The 24,352-nt window shown below is 41.5% G+C and overlaps 1 protein-coding gene across 7 annotated transcripts in view; it reads right to left on the bottom strand.

The window, feature by feature from the left end:
* bahcc1b (BAH domain and coiled-coil containing 1b) overlaps positions 1-24,352 on the bottom strand; it is a 76,244-nt gene that overhangs the window by 7,425 nt on the left and 44,467 nt on the right. For 2 of the 7 annotated variants that reach the window (XM_060857365.1, XM_060857381.1), the window contains exons 6-23: positions 24,011-24,170; positions 23,683-23,879; positions 23,420-23,578; positions 21,400-21,596; positions 18,887-19,235; positions 16,617-17,468; positions 12,934-13,091; positions 12,342-12,478; positions 11,933-12,040; positions 5,065-5,185; positions 4,643-4,826; positions 4,296-4,505; positions 3,316-3,477; positions 2,995-3,227; positions 2,402-2,476; positions 1,248-1,389; positions 641-758; positions 432-507 (exon numbers count right to left, since the gene is read on the bottom strand). In XM_060857365.1, coding sequence (XP_060713348.1) covers positions 432-507; positions 641-758; positions 1,248-1,389; positions 2,402-2,476; positions 2,995-3,227; positions 3,316-3,477; positions 4,296-4,505; positions 4,643-4,826; positions 5,065-5,185; positions 11,933-12,040; positions 12,342-12,478; positions 12,934-13,091; positions 16,617-17,468; positions 18,887-19,235; positions 21,400-21,596; positions 23,420-23,578; positions 23,683-23,879; positions 24,011-24,170 — 3,638 coding nt within the window. The remainder of the gene's footprint in view (positions 1-431; positions 508-640; positions 759-1,247; positions 1,390-2,401; positions 2,477-2,994; positions 3,228-3,315; positions 3,478-4,295; positions 4,506-4,642; positions 4,827-5,064; positions 5,186-11,932; positions 12,041-12,341; positions 12,479-12,933; positions 13,092-16,616; positions 17,469-18,886; positions 19,236-21,399; positions 21,597-23,419; positions 23,579-23,682; positions 23,880-24,010; positions 24,171-24,352) is intronic. The other 5 variants (XM_060857373.1, XM_060857387.1, XM_060857401.1 and 2 more) reach the window with 3 other exon arrangements.

Genomic DNA, 24,352 nt, shown 5'->3' with positions numbered 1-24,352 from the left:
ACTGAACTGCTGGTCTGAATTACATCTGTAACCTGGAGCAACAAAATGAGAGCAGTGCAAAGCCATGAACAAGGCTCTTCCTGAAAAATACTGGCATACACACATCTCACAACATAGTGGAACTCTACCTATTCCAGCCAGATGTTTGAATGTTTCTCAGCAGAGGAATGTGTGTGCAATGAGATAAAAAATTAGCAATAAAATGCGCATATGTAAAATGCATTAAGTCAGATTTGTACCAATCATATATACCAATTATAAGAATTTACATGCTCATGCACACAGATGTTCTGCTTTAAACTACTTTAACTGACACATGGGCACTTGTCTTGGTCTTTAACGAGTGTGCGCATCAGGTCTGGCACGTGTCAAATTTTTTGTGAAAAATGTAAGTGTACACATTCTGACACCAGTATTTAAAGGGGTCTTACTGCTTCCTGAAGCAACTGTTCCAGAGAGTAGATCCTTGGCCTGTTTCCTCTCTCCCCTTCAATAACAATACTGTAACTGTGATACAGAGGATTAGGGAAAATAGACAAGCTATTTCACAGAGAATTACACTGTTTACTCTTCATTTACATTTATTCCACTGATTTCATGAATGCAGATTCAACAGGTCTACATGAACAAAGAGCCTTACATGTCAGGTAAGTCCAGCGTGTGCACATAGGCAGCATATAGCAGCTCATCCTCCTTGGAGATCAGCACTTTCAACCCATCGCGCAGAGCTTCTTTGGTCAGGACACAGTTAGGAGGAGCTGGACACAGCACAGCACAGCACAGAGGCAGATCATGTGAGTCATATCGTTAATGTGTTTAAGTGTTTGGTGGCCAAGTGGACAAGTATAAGTGTCTCTTAGGGGCTGAATAAATGCAACAACTAAATCTGTCATTAAATGTTTTACAGTGGACACTATTATTCCTTTTCCACTAACAAGGTTCTGGTGCCATATCTGGACCCAGTGCATTTCCACTGTAATTGAGCCAGTTTTCAAAATGCTTTTAGTCTGGTACGAAGAACTGGTACGGTTACTGGCTAGAGAACAACATGGGTTTTACTCCATAAAATCTGTTAATTTACAACTGTCTTTAAAAGATGTGAGCAGTATGAGAGGCAATAATGATCTAAACTGATAAAATAAAATAAAATTTAAGTCTTTTTAGGTATGACTCTTGATGCATGAGAGCAGTATCAGGTTCCTAAGACTTATGAAAGAACATACAACTGGGCTTGTGAGTTTACTTACCTGGAACTGTATTCTTGTGTTGTTCTTCTTCTTCCAGCTCCTCCTCCTCTCCTTCAGAGAAGCTGCTGTCATCATCCATGCGAAATCCCTCTTCTGCTGCAAAGCTCTCCAGCAGCTGCCGCATGCCTCGCTTTTTGGCTTCCTAAGAGTCACAAACCAGAGTGTAAAGCCCAGAGGACTCATCATCGCTCACACTCACAAATATTTGCATTACCATTCTTCATTCACAAACTAAACTCATATTAGTCTTACTGATTATAAGTGTACAGTGTAAAAGTACAGTCCCAAGCCCGTAGATGGAATAAATTTGTTATTATTTACAGTGCCTAAAGACATACTGTAACTAATGTACACTTATTTTGGCCAATTGTCCTGTCAAAGTACCAATTTTTTTGTAATAAATAATCAACGGTCACCAGGCCACAGCCAGCAGAGTACATTAATGGGTACCATTAGAATCTAAAGAGAAACCATGGGTTTATATGATTCTCTTTATATGATTTAGGATTCTTAATACAGATGTAATCATGAACAAATACAAACTTATTCATGCAGAAATTATTGCACCATTATAGGCACTCCTGACAGGTTTATTCTTTTGTACATTTTGTGTCTCATAACATTTCTTAAAAGTCCACCATATATTATGGTGACAGCAGTTTCACTATTGCAGACTATTTTATTGCTGTGTCTTCAGGGCAAACCATTGATGAGGATTTGTGTGTATTGGCTCATGTTTTTGTTCTTTATTCACTTGCTTTAAGTAGGAATTCCCCTCCCCCTGATTGGGTAATCAAAATTCTCCTGCAACACCTTGAAAATGTCCTCATAGGGGGACAGCCTTTTCAAAACTATTGGCTAGTTTACTAAAACAATGCATTATTCAACCTGTGAAATAGCAGGCTGAACCAATCTTATCTTTATTGTGAGAAGATTTATGAGAGCTTCTGATGGTTCAAATGATACAAGGTTACATAATCCCTCTCAGCACGATGAGTTTTTTTATGGGTACCATGAGGCCAGTAAGACCAACTGCCATGGTAACAGGACAACAAATGCCATGTGTGGCTGCTTCTCCTTTGTTACAAGATGATGTTGCTTCAAAACTCTAAAAGTGAAAGTACTGAAAGCCAGTATTGAAAGCAGTGAGTCACCTGTTTGATTTTCAACTTTCTGTTCCACTTGTCTTCGATCTGAGATGACACATTTTCTAGCAAGCAACTTTTCTTCTGAAACAATTAAAAAAGAGCAGCACATCAACCCTCCTTAAATGAAAAGACATTTTTTTTATAACTGTTAGTTCCATTCCACTAATTTGATTGGATGAGTCACGTTCCAAGAGTGCTTATATTTAGTATGACCACACTGGGACACATCACTGTTTGTATCACTCCAATTGTGTTTTCTTTATAAACAATTACTACAGTAGAGTTAGCAACAAAAAACAACAAAAAAGGAACAGTCGAAAAGAAACATTTTACATGAATATAACTTTTGAGTTAATATGCGAAAGCTTGTTATACGAAGATGAAATGAATGAAGGTCTGGCAATTTCATCCGAAGCACCATTAATGGGAAGGTATAAATCAAAGTGTTTTTGATTTAAAGACTGAGTCTCATATGATTATGACCAAGTTGAGTTTGACAATTATGATGCAAGTTATATCTAAATGTCAAAGTTTAAACAGCTCTCTTGGTCATTGGTTATATAAAAACTCTTCTTATTTCAGAAATACACATTCCCTACCTTTCCAAGGACTATAGAATTCTTCCCAGCTGTCCTTTCCAATGGATTAGGGATGCATTTGAGAACCTTATTACAATGTAAGCTGCTCTCTTGTGAAACTCCTCTCCACCTGAGCGCATTTTGTCTCTTCTCCACCAGTAGGCAATTCCTGTCTTCACTGAGCATTGATTGCCTACAGGGGGCCCTTTTCCTGTGCTTCACATCCCCCTTAGCGAGCAAGGCAGTGACAGACCCTAATGTGCAATGGACAGAATGTGAGAATAGTTATGAAGAGGTCTTTTCACTTATTGCAAACTTCACCTGGAAGAATGTAAAACTTACCAAAGACTTGTTTCTCTTTCTTGCTCTTGGCCTTCTGACCAGCAGGTAGCTTTACTATTGAAGAAGAGGAAGTGCAAGCTTCAGACATCTGCGCTTTAGAAGATAGACTTTTGATGTCCTCTGGCACTTCTTCGATGTCATAGATGCCATCATCTTCCTCTTCTGTGAGATAAAGGATCAATTTAATAGACTGACATCCTGACTGGGCTTCAATACTCAGAGGATATCACAAGCAATTAGTATAAAAGCACTGCAATGACAGTTCGTTTGTTTGATACTTAGCACAGTTCAAATCAGTGGAACCAAATGTGCCTGTAGTTGTCAGTGTTTGCAAGATCTGCAGTCACTAAGGCCAAGTCATCGACAGGTTTGCTGCTAGGCATTTACTGTCCACCAGCAACTAACTGTCCCCTCTCAGACGAGTGTGGGTGTGCTCATATATACACGCTCCAGAGTCACAGATATCTATTGGCAGTTGCCCACCGGGGACAGCGTGTCTCACATGGAGCAGAGATGGCACAGTGGCAACAGTGTCGAGTGTCAACACAGTGTCGACACACTTGTCACTTACAGGGCACTCGTCAACACGCTCGCATGCCTGTGAAATGTGAAAAGAATAACTTTCACGGTAATTAACAGAGCGCTACAAACAAGGCTCAGTTGAACCATGGGCTTAGCTAGCATTAATATTTATTACTGCTTTGGCTTCATTCGTAGTTGGTTCATTTATAGACCACTATCTCTTATAAGTGTTGATTAAAACATGGATTGAAGCACACGATTTGTATTTCAACTCTCCCCCTTTTCCTCCGGGTGTGACATTCTAAAGCAGTGCAAGGCCAGCTAGAATAGTAGCCTAGATTTTGGATAGAAGTCGTTAATATTTTTAACAGTGTGACAAATGAGTGGGGATGTCGAAGGTGTGGTGTTCGACATGGCAGGATACATCTCATTCCCTCTGCTGACAGATCATAACTCACCTGGCTCGGACAACTCGCTGTCCACAGAGGAGCTGTCCTTCCCTGTTACCTCCTGCCTGCTGTTGGTTAAGGACTTGTTGAGCATCATCTGCTGGGTTCGAGTCTGCAGGGGAGAGGAAGCATGGCCATGGCTGACCTTTGCCCTGCGTCCTCTCCGAATCATTATCCTTTGGCCATCTATATTCTGATGCACCGTTGTGTCAGTGTTCCCTGTTGGACAGGAGTACAAAAAAATCTTCAAAAACCAGGACTAACCAATCAGTAAACCTTTAATGGCAATAAAATAACTAATTGAGCTTGAGGTTGGATTGTTGGTAGGTGCCAGGGGCAGGCAGATGTGAGTATACCTGTTTCACTTTGACAGCCTGAAATGTTTCTGTTTGTCTGCTCAGCAGAAGAGCCTGATGATGGTTTCTCTCTGTGACCAAATATGCTTTCTAGTCTAGATTCACGCTTGGTGCTGGCCTTCTGCTTAAGCTGGGCCATCTTGGAACTCATCAGTCTTGGTCTGCCTCTCTGTCGACAAGGAACCTTTGTTTGTAAAAAGATACAAGCGTTGAGAAAAGGAGACGGGGACAGGAGAATTAAAATTGAATTAGAAGGTAATTCTGCCTTTGCAACCATTATATAACCTTTTTCCTCATCAATATTACTAGAAATATAATTTCTTTTTTTTTTTTTTTTTTTATACTTTTCCTCCGCAGTTCACATTTACTTCCATTGACAAGATGAATGTAACTGGCACTTCTATTCATTTTTGGCCACTCACCTGTAGGCCACCAACGTGGTCGTAGGTGCTGTTGGCCATCTTCTTCCTCTTTGTGTGCCTGTCCCCGCCCCCAGCCAGCTCTTCCTCTGCAGCCATCAGGCCTGATGCTGCTCCCACCAACCTGTCCATCACAACAGAGAGAATTCATAAGAGGAGTGGGGAGCAAGGGATGAAAAGGAGAGATCAGAGGAGAGCACAGGGCTTGCCTTCCCTCTTCGTGGCTTTCTAATAACCCTCTTTTCAGCCTTTGATGAATGGAGAGGCAGGGGCCTCTTTCCCTGCCGCATGCTTGAAAAACTGGGATCTGACGGCAGACCGAGAAATATCTGAGCAAAGCACTATTTAAGGAAACTCCCACTCATAATTTTGTTTGTTCTTTTTCCCCTCTTGTTTCTCTTTCTGCCTATTTTCTTATTCTTTTGCCTGTAGCACTAGTGGTTTTAAGGCTATGGATTCCAGTGTTACATTAATACACCCCCCCCTTCCTCTTATTACCATATCAATGCATCTCTTCCCATACAAAGGAGCACAATTCAGTGGCCTTCGGGAGGCTAGTGAGAATGAGTGAGTGTGCGTATGGCTGGCAGCCATCTAACAGACCTATTAAACTGAAATTGGGTTGAGCTTGCACACACGCCATGCGGCCCATGGCTGGGCTCTCGTTCTGCGGTGTGTGACTGTTTCTCCCCCCCTTAGCAGCAGACAGCCACTTCAAAGCCACCACAGGCCTGTCTTAGTTACTGCTCTGAGGGCTGGGGGCACTGTCAGGCAGCCTGTCACTCACATTGCAATGATTGGCAGGTAAATGTCAGAGGCTGCAGTGGCATGTGGTTGGTGAATGCCATGCTCCTATGTCTTAGTTGCTGCTGGTACAGTGACAAAACAGACAAACTGTGGCAGTTTACTAGACCCTACATACTTCAACAGCAATGCACTATGATATTCACTCAGCAGCCTATTAGTGGAAGATTGTGGACTATGTGTAAGGGCATAAAGAGGCATTTTGTAGGGCTTCTAAGAAGCACGACTGTCTGAGCAATTGTGTGCTTCAATCCTGGCAATACCATAGCCATCTGTCCAAGAGAGCATAATTGGACTGACTCTCTAGGTGGGAAGGTTGACATTCCTATCTCTCATGTCAGTCACAGCAATCCCAGCCAATCATAAGTGCCTGTTAGTCCATGTATACAGAAAAGACAGTTAGCCCTCTACAGATATGGTGTAACATTGTGCAGTTGTTTTATGTTTGGCCTGTTTGGTAACTACTGAATGGCAAAAAGTAATCACAAATCTAGTCTCCAAGATCTCAGGGAGCATGTATTCAGAAAGAAAGCACATATGTGTACATACAGTGCACATAGAAATACAGACAGCTTAATTTAAATCATGCCAAATGCATCATGTTCACTAACATACACAAGGTCTAAAAAAGGACTGTGTCAGTTGTGCTGTGCTTCTGCTTTCCACTCAGCTGTTAACACTGGCTGCCTGCCCTTTACTCTGGCCAGTGCTGTCAGATGGCATCAGTGTTCTCTGTACCCACAGCCCCCAAGCCAAAGCCCTGCTACAAAGAACCTCTGCCAGGAGGATCCGTAAAGGTGGAGCGGGTAGGGAGGGCTGCCTGCAGAGAGTGCCAGAAGATACAGGGCCAGGACAGATGGGGATGAGGGGAGGTAAAGCATGGAACACAACCCAACTTAGCAAGCATGCGTCTATTGCATGCAAGAAAATCTTTCTTTTAAAATGAAAGAAACAGCAGACACATATTAATCTGAGGTATTGAGTATCAAAATAAGGACCAAATGACAAACATATGTTTTAGCTCCTTCTATTGATGTAAAAACATGTAAACACATCCAAATGTGTAGATCAGCCACAAACATTTTACATTAATACCTACGTAATACAGTGTAGACCCCTTTTGTGCCATCACAACAGCTCTGACCCGTCAAATCATGGACTCCCCAAGACCTCTAAAGGTGTGCTGTGGTATCTTCCACTAATAATGTGGGATGTGGTAGCCTAGTGGTTAAGTTGTTGGGCTACCAAACTACCAAACTGTCACTGCTGGGCCCCTGAGCCAGGCCCTTAACCCTCAATTGCTCAGTATAAAAGAAAATGAGATAAAAATGTAAGTTGCTCTGGATAAGGGCGTCTGCTAAATGCTGTAAATGTAATAAGAAACAGGTCCTTAATGTCCTGTACTGTAAGTTGTGAGGTAGGGCTTCCATGATGCTTCCACTGATGCTCGATCAGATTGAGATCTGGGGAATTTGGAGGCCAAGTTATCAACATTTGTCATGTTCCTCAAACCTAATCCTGAACTTTTGCAGTGTGGCAGGGAGCATTACCCTGCTGAATGAAGCCACTGTAATTAGGAAATACTGTGGTCATAAAAGGGTGTCCTTGGTTTTCAGCAATGTTTAGGTAGATTAAACATTGCCTAGACCATCACACTACCGCTGCTGGCTTGCCATCATTCCATAATGCATCGTGATGCCATCTCTCCTTCATGTAAGCAAAGCAAATGCACCCAGCCATCCACATGATGTAAAAGAAAATGTAATTCATCAGACCAGGCTGCCTTCTTCTATTTCTCCATGGTCCAGTTCTGATGCTTACATGCCCAGCTGACAGGGTTCAGCATGGGCACTCTGATACATCTGCAACTTGTTTTTTCTGCAATTTGTTCTCTTCACAGGTCTTCTGCGGTATCGAACCAGACAGATTAGCCTTTCCTGTAAATATATGTATATACAGCCTTTCTCCCTTTTGAAAAGAACATAGAAAAAAGGTACAAAAAGTATAGATGTGATCTGTGAGAGAAAAAGGTTCTAGCATAGAAGTAGAATTGAAACAAGAGAAGAGTAAGTGAAATAGAGAGAGATGGTGGAAAGAGATAATGAGACAGGGGGAAAGTAGAGGAAAATAGAGCAGGAGTGGGGGTGGGAGTACAGTCCTGAGGGAGTCTGTTGGCCAATCTGAATTGCAGCTCTAGATCGATAGACACTAACCTCTATCGACCTACCACCTCACTCAGTATAGATGCAACCATCTCGTCCTGATACCCAACCCCAGTACCCCAGCACACACACAGACAGACACACAGTACCCCTCAAACACACAGACCTGTAATCCCAAATGGCAATGCTACATTGTCTTTAGCCTGTACGCACCTACAGGCTAAATAATAAATAATTGTCTACTATTAACATATTTTAAATAGCAAAAGAACAAGGAACAGAGTAGTGAAATAGAACATCGCTCATCTTCATCCTGGAAAGCCTCTATTTGTTGCCCTCAAACTTGGTTGCTGTTCCTTTTGCAAGACAGTCACATATATCTCAGGATAGAAGACAGGCTAAATGTCAGTTTTCAATTTCAGGGCATCTTACAGGCATGACAATGTTATGTTTGTTTTGTCAGTTCTCGTGTTACAAAGTATCTGAATGTTTTCAGAGCAGTAAAACTCTGCAAGGACTGCACCACAGGTTCTATATGCACTTTCACAGTGGCCATTAGGGGCTACAGAAAGGCCTTTTTATTATCTACAGGAAAAAAGACATAGAAGCATTCTGCCTGACACAAAGTGCATCTGTATTCTGTGTCTGCTGCATTTGAATGTAGCGCCAAGCATCAAAACCTCCCCTGGTGCCACAAGGGAGTGGGTCACTGTGGAAACTCAAGCGTAACCTGACACCAGCTCCAGAGCGAGCTTTGGAGACTGATTGTTTGGGCTCACTGAGTGCCATGGAGGGGCTGCCTATTAAAGCCCAGTGTGCGAGCAAAGCTGACAGATACAACCCTCCCCCTTTCTCAGCCTGTCGCTACCCGATGGCGACCTTCTAACCTCCTGACCCACAACGACCCTCCCAGCTCTTGTGTCAACCCTGTGTCACATTCCTCCTGTTAGCAGCCAAGCGGGTGGGAGCGTAGAGCGTGTGTGCATTTGTGTGTGCGTATATAGAGAGAAGGGGGTGGGTGTCTGAGACACACTGCCAGAGAATTCACAGCCCCCTAATTACAAAGCCCCTTCTCCTAAGAGAGGTCAGGATTACATAGTAATGAGATTCAGAGGAGGGGACTGATTAGAGAACGAGGAGGAAAGCTAGTAAGCAAGAAATGGAAAGAGACATCACGGATAGAGTGAGTGAGTGAGAGTGAGTGAGTGAGTGAGTGACTGACTGAGTGAGTGAGAGAGAGAATAAAAGGATAATAGTATGGTAGAAGCTGTAGGAGTATGGGCTGCGCTTTTTTTTTGCTTGTTTCACTCGTCACTATGGTGGCATAATCAAGTGAACCCTAAGGTTTCATTTAGCTCCGCTTTGGATTCTCAGTATAACATTATAGTAGGATTTGTAAGACTGAGGAACCTGGTCTCACAGCACCCAGTCACTGAAAACCATACAGTTAGTGTATAATGTTGTCCAGCCTGCAGCTCATACAGTGGAAAAGAAAACTTACATGCTCCTAAAACATTCTATTGTTGTCAGTAAGGGATAAAATGAACGTGTTTATATTTAAACACTTTAATGAAAAATATTTTGCCAATTAAAAAACCAACCCAATCAACCAAATTATAAAATAATCAAATTTGAATAGAGAAACTTCAAAATGGTACATGATATGGTACAGTTTGACAGTGTGTAAACCACAAGCAGAGAAATAATGCCGTCTTATTCTAATTTTGATTTGAATACCTCAGCAAATGAAACATCCTGTTCCCAAAATACATGAGTGATGTCATGTTGAATGTATATTTTTGCTTAGTATTTTTTCTTTTATAATGTTTTACAATTATCTATTTGAACTTGAAGTCTGATTTTAAAAACAATTTAAGTCTGATTTTTTAAACAATTTAAACATCATAAAGGGCCACATTTGGCCTACAGGCTGCCTGTTCACTAGGTCTGACATCTGAAAGGATTATTTAAGTTAAAAACATGAAGTAATACAAGGCTACCTAGTAAAAAAGCTACCTATTGAGTTTTTGGTATGTGTGTATGTGTGGGGTAGTGCAGGGGATGACATGCTCAAACTGAAGTCAAATAACACGCTTGATTTTCTCAATGTTAATTCCAGGATAACCTGTTTGCTACTAATGTCTCATATTGACCTTTGACCATATAAGCCACTGTCTGAGAACAGGCAACACAACACTCCACTCCAGAGCAAGAAAGACAGGGATACAGAAAGGAAGAGAAAAAAAAAACTATGCTGAAAAAAGAAAGATTTAAAAGGGGTCATAGGATCACAGGAAGCCTGGAGTCTATCTCAAGGGACTCTGGGCACAAGGTGGAGGACACATTGGACGAAGTGCCAACCCAACACCTGGCACAAACAGATACACAATCAAAAACCACAATTAAGAAATGCCAATCGGCCTACAAGTCTTTGGAACAGAGAAGGAAACCAGAGTACAGAAGAAACCCTCCAAGGTACAGGGTGAATATGCAAACTCCACACACACAGAGCAGAGGCCGGGGATTAAACTCTTAACCGCCAAGGCACAAGGCTATCATGCTAAACACTATGTCACCATGCCCCTCAAGAGAATATATTGCATATCATATTTATATACATATGTTCTGTTTCTGTTTCATATCTCAAGTTTTCTCTAGTCTAGCTGATTTTATCAATTCAGGTAGTTTTTATCTAACCAAACTACATTATAAAAACTTGTTAGGATGTTGGGGTTGATGAAAAGAGATAGCTATAAAGTTCAATTGTTATTATTATTAGTTGTGCATTCACAACATCATCATGTAATGGGAAATGAATTTGCCTCACAATACTACTGACACCTGGGTTTGATTTTGAGAATGGTGAGAGGGAAAAGCTTCATTTTATTCAGGGCTTTGAAAATACATCAAATCATGTTGGATGTCTGAAAACAAATTGCATTAATGTAATTCAATTAATCAACTTGGAACCTTTTGAATTACGTAAGTTCAGTGAACCTTTTTTCAGTGTAGTGTTAGCCTTTCCCACATGAACAATGCATAAGCACATGAATAATATATAAAGATGTGTTGTTTGTATGTTTTTACGACAGGAACAATGCATAAAATCACAAACCATAACAGAAAGTCAGTGCTCTGAGGGTTTCCGCTACCCTACAGCCTCTTCAAAAAGGTCTTTAGAACTCTGATAAATTCCAGTGGCAGGAAGTTATCATTTGTTTTATTTGGTGGATGACATTATTAATGCCATAGCTAAATGTGGAGTGGGTAAAGCATGTGTAATTAAGCTACAGCTCTTGTTCTCATTAGTGCTCCACTAATCAGCCTGGTCCATAATAAAAGAGGACTTTTCTCAATCAGGTAGTGTAAACAGGTTTGACCGAGTTTATCAAAATGTCTGCCTGGCATAAACAGAAGGGCATCTCATGAGGAGCTGCACATTCATCACAGTGATAACTTCTTCTTCTGACTTTGTGTTGGCATTTGGATGCCTCGTTTTATCAAATTAATATTGTTGGTGTGTCAGGGGTTAGAAGGAGTCGCAACACTTGTAGATAATCAATGGAAGTTGTAAATATGATTAATGAAGGGCTCTTTTCACTGATTAAGTACTTAGTCTTCCTTGTTTAAACCAATACCAGCCCCATTTACTAACACACAATGTGGTATAGTAAGGAACTTTGTCAGGCTGTACACAGTTAACTGCGTGAACTGTGTACAGTTACACACAAAAGATAATGACCACTGATAGGTTTAATTATGCATGCTATACAACATAAGTGAAAAAAGTCTTTAAAAGTTGTTTAAGGAATTTAAATGTTCATTTACACACTCACACACTCCTGCACTCACTTTATAGATGGCTTTCACATGCACAGTTTGGGACACAAATGAAGGGAACTCACTTGACCCTCTTGACTGTATCTGTGGGGGCAGCTGGTCCTGGGGTAGGCTTGCGTTTCCGTGGCCTGCCAGGGCCTCGACGAGCTGGGCTTCTTGAGGTATCCTCTTTTCTGTGAATACACAGTTTGTCAATCACTCTAATTCACACTAATGGTGTATAGTGGGTAGCATTAAGCCACCTTAATTGTTGCTGTGGCCAGAGGAGGGGGCTTAAGCAAGCATGGGGGACTTAACCTTCTGGTCAATGGCTTAAGGAGGATGCTGCACATGCTGGGTGGCCTTGGCTTTTGTATTTGCACAGAGAGAAGAATGGCTTGTAAAGTGCTTACAAGAATGGGTGTAAGGTGCAGAGTAGGTATGCATGTTTGTTCTTATGTGTATAAATTTATATGTGTGTGGCCCATCACTCACTGGTGGTCATGTTTTCTCTGTAGTTTAGCCAGCTCTTTCTGTTTCTCCTTGTAGCGCCGCTGCAGCTCAGCCAGTTGCATCCTCATCGCAAGCTCCTCACTGTCCAATGTTTCCATTACACTCTTCACCGGACATGCCTGCAAAACCCCACCCACACATCCAGCATGACATCAGCTAATGTGCTGGTCATCAAATCTGACAGCATCTGCGTGCTTATGCAGAACTGGTGATAATAGGCCAAATAGTTTGTCCGAAAAACCAAACAATTTGATCAATTCACCACAATCAGGGATGACAAAGAACAAACATATTAGCTGAAATTCTGAACAATGATTAAGAATTAGTTTAGTGTTCTAAATTATTTTATCATTAATTTATTTTATACTTGCCCTGACACTCATGTAAGCAGAGATTGTGATGTTCCAGCATGTAATAATGGATTTATTATTATACTTTTTATGTATTTTTTACAACATGAACCAAACAAACTCATCAACAGCAGTCACAGTCAAAGCGTATTAATAACGTGTGAAAAGAACACGTGTAAAGACACATTTTCAGTATTGCTCAGGAACAGATGGAATAGTGATACCGGTTCATGTTGTGGTGTCCATTTCCACTTCCTGCGCAGGTTAAGTGTACGACGTAGAGGTGGAAAAGACTCAGTAGTGGTGAGTGGAGGCCCTTCGAGTGCCCGTGCAGCTGCAAGGGTCGCTAGACTCTCTAGGTCAATGAGCAATCTCTCCTCTCCTGCAGGGATAACCAATTATCAGATTTTAAATGAAGTATGGCACAATGTTGCCTTTACATGACAAGACAAATACTGGGGATCAGTGTGTGATAAGTTTATTTCCACTGGCTCCAGCTACATGGAAATATCTGCACTCATTATCCGTTGTCCACTTGAGTTAAACCTGTCTACAGTAATGCAAAACAAAGCTTCATTTATCTTTTGTCATTCTCATACACATACCGTTAGACAAGTGATGAGGTGGTACTATGTGTCATGCAAACAGAGTTAAACAGACAAATGTGATAACATGAGTGTGAAAAGAGCGGGCGAGACATAGTGTACTGTATGTACAGCAGAGGGCAAAATAAAGAGCAAACAGGCTCGAAGTACGCAGTTGTATTCTGCCAGCACCTTGTGTCTTACAGTCTCTGAATGAGCGATGATGATAGCTATTAACCAGAGAGATTATCTCTGTACACGAGGCCTAGATGCCAGAAGCCATGTTACACAAAGACAGGAGAGAGAGTGAGAGAGAGAGAGAGAGAGAGAGCACAAGAGTTGGAGAGAGAAAAAGAGAAAGGGGGATTTCTCTACATTTATCTCAGTCATTAGGGCAGGCCACACGCTCACAGCAAATGAGCCTTGAATATTCATGACAGCCCAAGCTGGCCTAGGGACACTGAAGAGACTGTGTGTGCATTTTGTGTGTGTGTGTCTGTGTGCATGCATGCGTGCGCGTATGTGTGTGTGCCTGCGTGTGTGTGCATGCGCGTATACGAGTGGGAGCAAAAGAGAGACAGATGCCATACCAACACAAAATAAAAGCAGAATCTACACACTCTAGCAGAGTGAGAGAGTGAAGGCTTGAGAGCAAGAGAAAGAGCATTGAAGGAAAAGAGTGTGAGAGAGAGGCAAGGGAGAAACAGGAAGGGAGAGAGAAGAGGAAGGCAAGCACAGAGGGTGGTGGGAGGCAGGCAATAAGAGGTAAAGTGTTTATTGAGCCATCTATTTATTCTCAAACATGCCCTCATTACTGACATGGAAAGAATCCAATTTCCTCTACAGAGGGGAAAACCCAGGGAAATACACAGACAGTGTACTGGCAGGGTTGAGTGTGCGGGTGCAGGAGACAAGCATGGGAGAAATAAGGGACAGAAGGAAAGAAGATGAGGAGAAGGTGAATCAGGTAAAACTGGCAAAACTAGTAGAGAACTACTTAAGAGTTATGATAAACCTTTACAGCTTTGACATGAACGGATGTGACTCAGAAAGAAAAAAATAAATGAAAGGGAAGAAAAGGCAAGAAGAGAAGTGAAAATTGTAAATAAATAAATAAATAAATAAATAAAAGTGTACACACACACACGTATATAAATATATTATATATATATAATAATTACAAAATGGAAAAAACAGAGGAAAGGAAAAAAGAGAAACGGAATGGTAGGAAAAGAAAACTAAATAAAAAGACAAATAAAAAAAGCAAGGGAGCAGAACTGCACTATCAAGTGGAGGTCTTTGGTTTCCCAGGGGTCTTTAGTATCCCATTTGATTGACATCACTATGGCAGTTATAGCACAGTGGTGTTCAAGCTGAAATCAATCTACAGTCAGCTTTAATGAGACAAGCTAAAACCACCATGCCAGCTAGAGCTCCTGCAATCTCACTGGCTGAAGTAGTAGAGTAGAGGAAAAGGAAAGGCTCAAGATCCCAGACAGTACAGACTCTCTTAGTTTGACTGGTACTTTCACAATAAAAAAAATCAGCCGTTATTCATTTAAACATAATATGTGAATGCAATGTGGAAGCAATTTCCCTTAAGTAAAAAAATAATAAAATATAATGAATAATTGACACTGTTTTGAAATAGTTTTGGGAAACTAGCTACAAGGTTGATGTTATTGTAACATTGCACAGATATCTAAGTTCTAGAAAAAAATGTATGAAATAGAAATAGTTGTTATAAGTTTCCTTATGTTGAGTAATGCAGTATTTGTGAAAGAGAATCATGAATATTAAGTTACACAACTTCACACTTCAGTTAAATCAAGTCCATGTTCTCAATAGACACATTTAGAGATCACTACATTATAGGATACTAAAATCCATAATACACATTTATTATTGATGAAATGATGTTTATTACTGTTTTGTAATGCATTTATGATTGAAATTACTTCAGGACAGATACTGCACCATCACTCTGTATGATATGTATGTAATCGCTACATAGGCAAAAAAGGAAACTATTTTAACACTGATGAGAAAACCAGTGTTTACCGTTCTATAATAACTCAATGACACCATTCTTTACATATATTATCATTTAGTCTCGGTATAGTAGTTTGCTGATACAAAAAATATGTACAGAGTTAATTATGTCACTTTTAATAGACGAGCAAACACACACACACACACACACACAAAGCTGAGTAATAAATGCAATGTTTACAGACAGTGTTTTTATGATGTAGTGGAGCCATTTGGGATTTCTTAACTTCTAGAGAATGTTAGTGTAAATAAAAACATCCATTGGCAGGGAAGTGCAAAATGCTCCATGGAAAAGCAACAAGGCTTTAAAGCAGCTCTCACAACAATGGAGGCTAATTAGGCAACAAAAGCAGTGCAATCCTTAGTGGGAAAAGATCAGCTGCTTTTACCATTTCATCAACTCTTCACAGGGGGAAGGCACAGGCAGCTGTGGAAAAGCTGGGCCTTTTTTCCCCATCTAGAATGAGCTTTATAAACGTGATCAAACAGGTTAAAGGCCAGTGGCAGGGGAGCACTCTCTCCCTCAGGATGACTCAATGGACACAGTCCAATCCACAGAGCCCGGGGGGTTCATATCATTATGGCTGCCTTTTAAGATGGGCTCAATCCCTTTTAAGAAAAGCCTCCCCCAAGCCTTCACTCTGTCTCTCCCATAGGAAGTACAGAACACAAGAAGGCTATGGACGACTTGATCAGCAAAACTCAACAGGGTTTGAAGTATTGTGAACATATATGTTAAGTATGTGTATAAATGTAAACATGTGTATGGGTGAATGTATTTTATGTCTATCAGGAACAAAACTAGATGGTCATTGTGTACATGTTTGTGTGTGTGCCAGTCTTGGAGGTATGTGGGGTGTGTGTGGAGGGTGTGGGTGGTGGGTGGAGGGACTTGTTATCTTTCCTTCACAGAAAAGACAGAAATCTGGCTGGGCTGAAAAGCGCTTTTGCACACCTCGCCTTGTGAAGAGAAGCAAAACAAAATGAAAGACACAGCCGTTGCCCTCCCCTGCTGCCTATATCACAGTGCTACAAGACTGCGCATGCAAAGCACTGATGAGAATTAAATTGTGTGTACAAGTGAGGTGAGCGTGTATGTGAGGCAGATTTTGCTGCTCTGATCAAAGAGAAAAAAAATACCACAGCCACTCTGTTGCTGCACTACCTGCCTTCCAAAATCAAGGCAAATCAATTTTCGGTCTGGATTAACAGACATCTGATATGCATGTGATTGCAGACTGTATTTTAAATATGCATGTTAGTTTGGGTACCTGCACTCTCTATGCTTTTCTTCTCCTGATGCCATCTCTCCAGCTCAGCAAGCTCACTCAAAAGCGCCATGCCATTTTGAGGGGGTGCTATACAAGCAGGCACTGCCACTGGGGCAGCCATCTGGGCATCTCTTGTGGCACAGAGAGCTGCTGCAATCAGAAGCTCCAGACTCCAGATGCAGGATCCAGGATACTGGTCACCAAGAACAGAAAGCTCAGAGCAGGGAGAGGATGTTGATGGAGCCTGAGTGAGCTCCAGATCCACAGATGTACTGGGTGAAATACAGTTTTTGTCAGTCCTCTCTTGGACATCCTTAGCTGGCTCCACAGTACAGATCTCCTGAGAAGCAGCAGGTGAATCCTGGACAGGATTCACAATATCTTCTTCCTGAGTTTTGAACTCCTCTGCTTGTTCCTTGACCTCCAAAAAACTGGGCTGCTCAGAGGTGATGGTATTAGATGTTTCTATTTGTGAGATTTCCTCTGCTGGTGAAGCATTCGGGCAGGGGCATTTGGAGGGGTGTTGACATACAGGTGGAGAGGGAGAGGTAGGAGGGCAGGTAATACCCTTCTGTTCTTCATCCAACACGTCCTTTGCTGTCATCACCCTATTCCCCTCTTGGACATCCTCCACTTGGGGTTCGACCTGGGCAGTTGAAGTAGAGGATTCTGCTTCCTGGCATACAGCCTTCTCCCCCATTGTGGAAAGTGGGAGGGGCTGTGGTGCTGGTTCAGCAGGTTCTGCTTGCTCTGCCTCCAGGTCAGCATGTTCAGCTAACTGGACTTCTTGTGGAGATGGACCGGCTTTGTAACCAATTGCAATGGCAGGATAAGTATAGCCTGGTGGAAGATCTGGTGGGAAGTGTATATAAAGAAAAAAATCATTAGCTGGTCAAAATATCCTCTGGCTAAGCTCAGTTTGCAAATAAGATATTTCAATTATAACTTACAGGAACAAGATAAGCTCCTCCTGCCACATTGCTTTACTGTTCATTTGTTATACTGTGACCTTACCAGTTAAAATACATGGATCAAATCCTAAAGCATGGTGTGCAGGTGATGGATATGATGTACATTTCTTTTCCATTGACAGTGTGCACCATTCAGAGACTGTGTTACATTCATCTATTACCACTCACACACATGGAGCCTTCACCATAAAGAGTATGGTGGGCAGGCATGATCAAAATTTCCATGAATACTGAATTATGTTCAAGGGTGTTATGGATGCAGTGTGTGCATGTTTGTGTGTGAGAGATTGCACACAAACGTGTTTGCATATAATTTAGTCTCTGAGTGAGCATGTATATTCATCTCATTTTGGGTGAGAGTAAAAATGATTGTGTGAGTAGCAGTGCGTATATGTATGTTTATGCAGTGCATACGTTTGAGTGCGTAGGTGTGAGTTTGTGTGTGTGTAAGAGAGAGAGAGAGAGAGAGAGAGAGAGAGAGAGAGAGAGAGAGAGAGAGAGCTGCAGCATAGCAGGGTATATTGATGACAGCATGGTGTCTGGATGTGATTGCAGAGCTAGCCCTGTCACCCCAGCACTGGGTTATTGATGGTATCCATCCGCCCTTCCTGACAAAGTAGACAAATGAATTTGTATCCTTCCGCCAGCCAGGCCTCAAGGACCCCTGAAGGATAAGAGAGCCCCTGTCTACCATCATCCTAGCCTCCTTTCCTTTGCACTGTCTCTTAGAATATTCTCAAATCTATTCTTTCTTATACACCTTAATATGTTAAACATGTGCATATATAAACAAATAAAGGACACACAAACATGGATAAAAAAGGAGGAAAGGAAACTCTCCTTTTTTTGTAATATAAACTGATTGTCAGTCATCAGTAATCAAAGAACTATGTGGTTCTTCAAAGGCTCTATCTTTTTTATCTTCAGCTTTGTATGTTTCTCCCCAGACTGACTGTCCTTGAGAGGCAGACCAAAGTCTCCCTTCCGTATCTCTCTTACGCTCTATTTTTCGGCCTGGAGCCATGGAGCTGGTAAGACCTTAACCTTGAGAATGGTAATGCAATGTTCCTTTTTTTTCTCATCTGCATGCGGTTATTTCCCTTTAGAAGTTAAAATGTTGAATGAAAATGTTTTACCCTTTGAACCTGCATAAACTAACTTCTTTACAACCAGAAGTAGCTAAAAATTGTACGCAAACACAAGCAATGAATTTTTCAGAAACAAGATAAAGCCAGTAAAGGACACAATACAACACAATGCTAGTATACCAGAACCTGTAATCATGGTTACTTCACTGACCAGGCTCCAGAGAGTGTGGGTAGTCCTGCGGCGGCTGACCCTCTCCTCTCTTGTCTTGGGACTCAGCTTCTTTGGTAAAATGAGGGGTAGGATGGGGGCTGAGGGCAGGAGAGCGTGGTGCTGCTACAGCTGGGCTTGGCTCAGGGCAGGGAGTGCATGGAGTGCTCTTAGGATGGGGCCGTGGGGCTGGTGAGTGACAGCAGGGTGAAAGACGAGAAGCACATCCCCCTGGAGAGGAGGAGGAGCAACTTTTACTGGATGAAAGGTAGGAGAAGGGTTTTGTTGATTTCAGGGTGCGAATCTCAGGAGAACCATCATCCAGGTCAATAGGGGGATCCTCAGGTTTCCTCTGTGGATGTGAAAAACAGTAAGATCAATGAACAGTGGAGCATTTGCTCTTATGTACAATAAAAATGCAAGCAGTAGGAATTCCTGCAACAAAAGTCAGTACAGCTTTCAAATCAAATCTTCAATATTTTTTTCAAATTCCTGTTGCTTTTCTGCCATTCTTCAGAGACAATTCATTCAATTGCTCTTTGCTGGAGAGGTTGTGTTGCTTACGTTCTCTTCAAAAGACCCCAAAGGTGTTATATTCAGACTTCATACTTGGCCAGATCATATTTTTTACCTTTTCCTTCTTTAGAAACTCATGTGTGATTTGCGGTGTTCTTTTGAGCATTATCATTTTAGATTAATACTTTTCCGACAGGGATTTATCTTCCTTGCCCTAACACTCAAAGTCAGGACTCTGCATTCATTGTTGTAGTCCTGGCTTGGCCACACCTGTCAGGACTCTGCCCGGACTTTGGCCATGTGCCTTTTGTTTATGTTTCTTGTTCACGTGTCTGCCCCGCCCTTGTCTTTTCCTCCCCGCCTCTGCACACCTGTCCCTTATGTCTAAATAATTATTTGTACTATTTAGTTGAGCTACAGCTTAACAGAAACAGGATTTATTAACTTAAAAAAAACACGAAACATGACGTAGACATTCCGCGCTGCACAAGGCAACGCGGAATCCTCTGTTGTCCTTGTCTGTTGTTGTCTACATCATGTTTCGTCTTTTTTTAAGTTAATAAATCCTGTTTCTGTTAAGCTGTCCTGCATTTGGGTCTGTTTTTACCCCTGCGTTCGTGACAACACCCAATATGCTGGACCCCATTTCATTCATTCATTCATTCATTCATCTTCTACCGCTTATCCGAACTACCTCAGGTCACGGGGAGCCTGTGCCTATCTCAGGCGTCATTGGGCATCAAGGCAGGATACACCCTGGACGGAGTGCCAACCCATCGCAGGGCACACACACACTCTCATTCACTCACGCAATCACACACTAGGGACAATTTTCCAGAGATGCCAATCAACCTACCATGCATGTCTTTGGACCAGGGGAGGAAACCGGAGTACCCGGAGGAAACCCCCGAGGCACTGGGAGAACATGCAAACTCCACACACACAAGGTGGAGGCGGGAATCGAACCCCGACCCTGGAGGTGTGAGGCGAATGTGCTAACCACTAAGCCACCGTGCCCCCCTGGACCCCATTTGAGCCAAAAAATTTTACTTCGTCTCATCTGACCAAAGAATGTGCCCCCAAAATTCACCTTCATTTTTATATTCAATATAGTTTTAGTCCGAAAAGCATGCAAGGATTTTTTCTTGGATGCCGTCCACAGAGCTTGACATTATGTAATGTCATTTGCACAGTGTGAGCTGTCACAGAAAAAAAATCAGTGATAACCCCTGTGTAGAAGCACTTGCCCATCTGTATTTAAGAGCTAGATTGTGTAAAAACCTGTCTGTGACGTCTAAGGATGGCCATTGAGGCTGTGATCAGTGGTCCTATGACTCAGTGTATACCCCCTGATTACTACTGCAACTGTCTTCAGCTGATTTTTAGTTCGTCATTAACCTTCCTATGTCCTTTTCCATCATTGTGAATTCATACAACAAGATTTTCCAAATCCAATGGAAATTCGTTTCCATGTGTGAAAAGAAGACACCACCCATAGGTCCAAAACTGAAGGCACAGGTGTACTCAATTTTGTTTTAATAATCACACGTTTTCAAACTTGATCATTGATCACAAGTGTATTCACTTGTGTTTCTACCTTGGGGTCTACATTTTCAGTGTACAGTCTTTCTATAGTATTTGTTTTTGATTTGTCAAATTAGGAGTAATGAAATTATTGAAAGGTCATACGATTTTGAATCATTTGTCATGTAAGTGATATTGTACAGTGGTATAGTCACATCTGTTGTATACTGTATATAAAATTTCACCAAATAGCAAAGTGACCTATTTGAAATTGCTGCAATATGCTAACACAGTTCCACATAGTTTGCTGTTAAACAATGAAATACAGCCTGAAATCTTGTATGATTACCTTTGGCATTCTGCATTTGGGAGTTCTGCTGCCATCTTAGTACACACAAAATTGCCTTATATCTATTTTGCACCATTTTTTCAGAGTTGTTGCTATAAGACATTTCTGGGCATTTGTGTATAAATACCTGAGAATGGGTTTGCCTGTGTGCCAACTCCATTGCCTGTGCTGCTCGGTGGTGTTGCTGGTGCTGATGCTGCTGCAGCATATAGAGCTCTTGTTGCCGTAGAAACTGGCGGGAGTAAACTGAAGAATGCTGTATATGAGAAGCAGGCCCCCGAGCCCCATATACTGGGGGCCATAATCCCTGATGCTCCATTACATCTACAGAGAGGGGCAGAGACAGACAGACAGAAGGATAAGTGAGTCTGTGAGAACCTTTTCGCACTCATTACCACGCACAAACTTATTGGATCAGGGTTTCCTCAATTTACTCACTTTCCTTATTATCTCATAGGCTTGCTTTCTTTTACATTCTATTACCATCTATGGAAAACAGCTAAAAGCCTTTATTACCTTATGAGGCTGTACATTTAACACAAAGTAGATCAAACACTTTATGTTGTCACTCACTTATCTTTGCTGTTAATCATTGCTTACCTCTTTAAATTAACCCCATACAATGACCACCAGTGAGCTTTCCACACTTGCCTCTTCCCTACTACAACAGTAATCCAGGTCAGAACAGTTTAGCCCTGCTTGCTCAAACTGTCACATTAATGTGGCTCTTTGCATGAGGCCATCCTGATTGGCTGCTAGAGATGAAGATGACAACCAAGTTCCAAAAGGCACACACTTTCACTTTAGCTTATATGGTCTCAAAATATCATTATGGTGAAATTATGGTGAAATAAAGATGGCACACAAACTGTTGAAACCCCGGCCACCTAGGGTGGCAATTCTTTCAAATACATCTAAATTTATATTGTTGCGAATGCAGGCATCTGCAGTTGGCTTGAAGGAAGAAGTTATCCGAGGACAAAATTGATCAAATTATTGTGTGTATTATAAGACAGAGTGGGAGGGAAAAAAGAATAAGGGATGTACAACAGCTGTACTTTGTCTGAAGCTTGAAATTGAGCCCAAAAATATTTAAACACAATAGGATTCTTCAACTGTTTCTCACATTCTACTTGTTCTTGTCCCCCATTCCTATTCCCTCATTCCCCAGTGTATGGTAGTGCTCTTTGTTGGGCAGGATTACTGGGACAGGGGTAATGTTTCCCTGGGGAAAGGTCCAGTGGGTGCATTTCCACTCTCGGAAGTGGCTCCTGCCGAGCGCTGAAGGAAAGTGCTGCGCCGAAGAGCAGAGAGCTAATTAAATTTCACAGACTGAGAAGGGAAGTAGGATCGCACACAGCACTGAGCAGATCACTACAGCACAGCACACAGGCACACAGCACATAACGGCCATGGTCAAATGAAAGTGCTGCAAACAGCTCTGTGAGCAGGTGTGGCCAACGTTAAATGAAGCCACCATGAGCTTGCTCTACACAGTAATGTGAACTGCTAGAGAGTGTAAAGAGAAAATCACATTAAGATTAAAAAAAAAAAAAACAGAACACTGGCTTAACAACTGCATAGCTCTCAAAAGTGCACAGCAAACAACTTTGGCCTAGACAAGTTTACTGTAAAAACTTTCTCTTACTTTCTCTATGTTTATTCAGTGGAATATTTTTTTTTTCAAAGAACATGCCCTACTACATGCCCTACTATACATAGATAGAATTCTGACATGCCTCACATTGTTCAGTAAATGATACGTGTATTTGCACTGCATTATTTGCATGACACAGTATTAAACATAAACTTACACACCATTTAGCATAAAATAAAAATGTATAGCTCTTCTATGCATTTACACTTTATAGTACCTTTAATAAAAAGTTGGTGGACTATATCAGTTCCTGATTTAAACAATTTAGTAATCTATTTGGTCTATTTTCATATTTCCATTTTGAACATGCTATAAGTTGCATGCATCAGTAAATTGTTTTTTTACAGTGATATCAAAATCAGAATTGAAATCTGGGAAAAGAAAAAGCTTCTGATACTGACAAGAAAAATTAAACTCAAAAGGTATAGATAGTTACTGATTTGAAGACCACAGAAAGCATCACAAAATATACTGGATCTTGCCAGTGTACCTAGATGATGCGCAGCAGGGTGGGCAGCTGGCTCAGTAGGTAGAACTACCAGGGCAGGAGAGGGGTCCTGTGGAAGGGGGAGGACAGGCTGAAGGGGGCTGGGCATGGCTGCAGAGAAGCCTGGGGGCAGGTTCTGGTGCAGAGTAGCATGACTCAGACCTGATATCCAACCAGAACAAGTTAAAATATCATTAATATTAATACTATTCATACTAACACTAATAACTATACAGAATTCTATTGGAATAGAAAAGAGAGTCTACCATATTGCATACCATACGAGTGTCCAATCCAAAGGGAGGGACTTCCTGTCCGAGGCATCCAGTGATGAGCTGGGTGAGTATGTACAGATGGATCTGCTCCTAATTGGCCCCCGCCTGGCATGATTAGGTGAGAGGTCAAGTCTCCATGGCAGCTGCTGGAAGGGTGGATCCTGGCAAACTCAACTAAGTCCTTGTCCCTGAAGCAAGTTTATGACAATAAAAAGAATGATATCTTGTATATCTTGAAATTATATGTTTGATCTTTTTTAAGACATGGACAATTATTGTGGTAAATATTAGTTAAGAAATAAAGCATAAATATTCATACCTGAGCAGTAGATCTCTTTCTCTGTCCAGCGGAGGCAGAGACAGTTGCTCCTCAGATATACTTTTCCTTTCCTCCTCCACCTCCCTTTCTACTGGGTATACAGTGCGTCCAACACCTGCCATAGAAGGATGATTCAGCAAAACAAACTGGAAACCCAGCACTGTCAACACATATGGACCAGGTATTCTGTCAAACCCTATGTAAAACACCAATCTTGCACATAGAAACAAAATATTTGGAATAGTGACTTGACAAATTTTATTTAAGTAAGTATGACTGAAAGACAACACTTACATAAAGTGTGGTTGACCTGAGCACAGTAAACAATTTGTCAACCAAACT

The sequence above is a fragment of the Tachysurus vachellii genome, chromosome 2, assembly GCF_030014155.1.
Source record: "Tachysurus vachellii isolate PV-2020 chromosome 2, HZAU_Pvac_v1, whole genome shotgun sequence".
NCBI classification, from domain to species: Eukaryota; Metazoa; Chordata; class Actinopteri; order Siluriformes; family Bagridae; genus Tachysurus; species Tachysurus vachellii.
The sequence above is the reverse complement of the archived record's forward strand: the minus strand, read 5'-3'. Positions and strand labels throughout refer to the sequence as shown.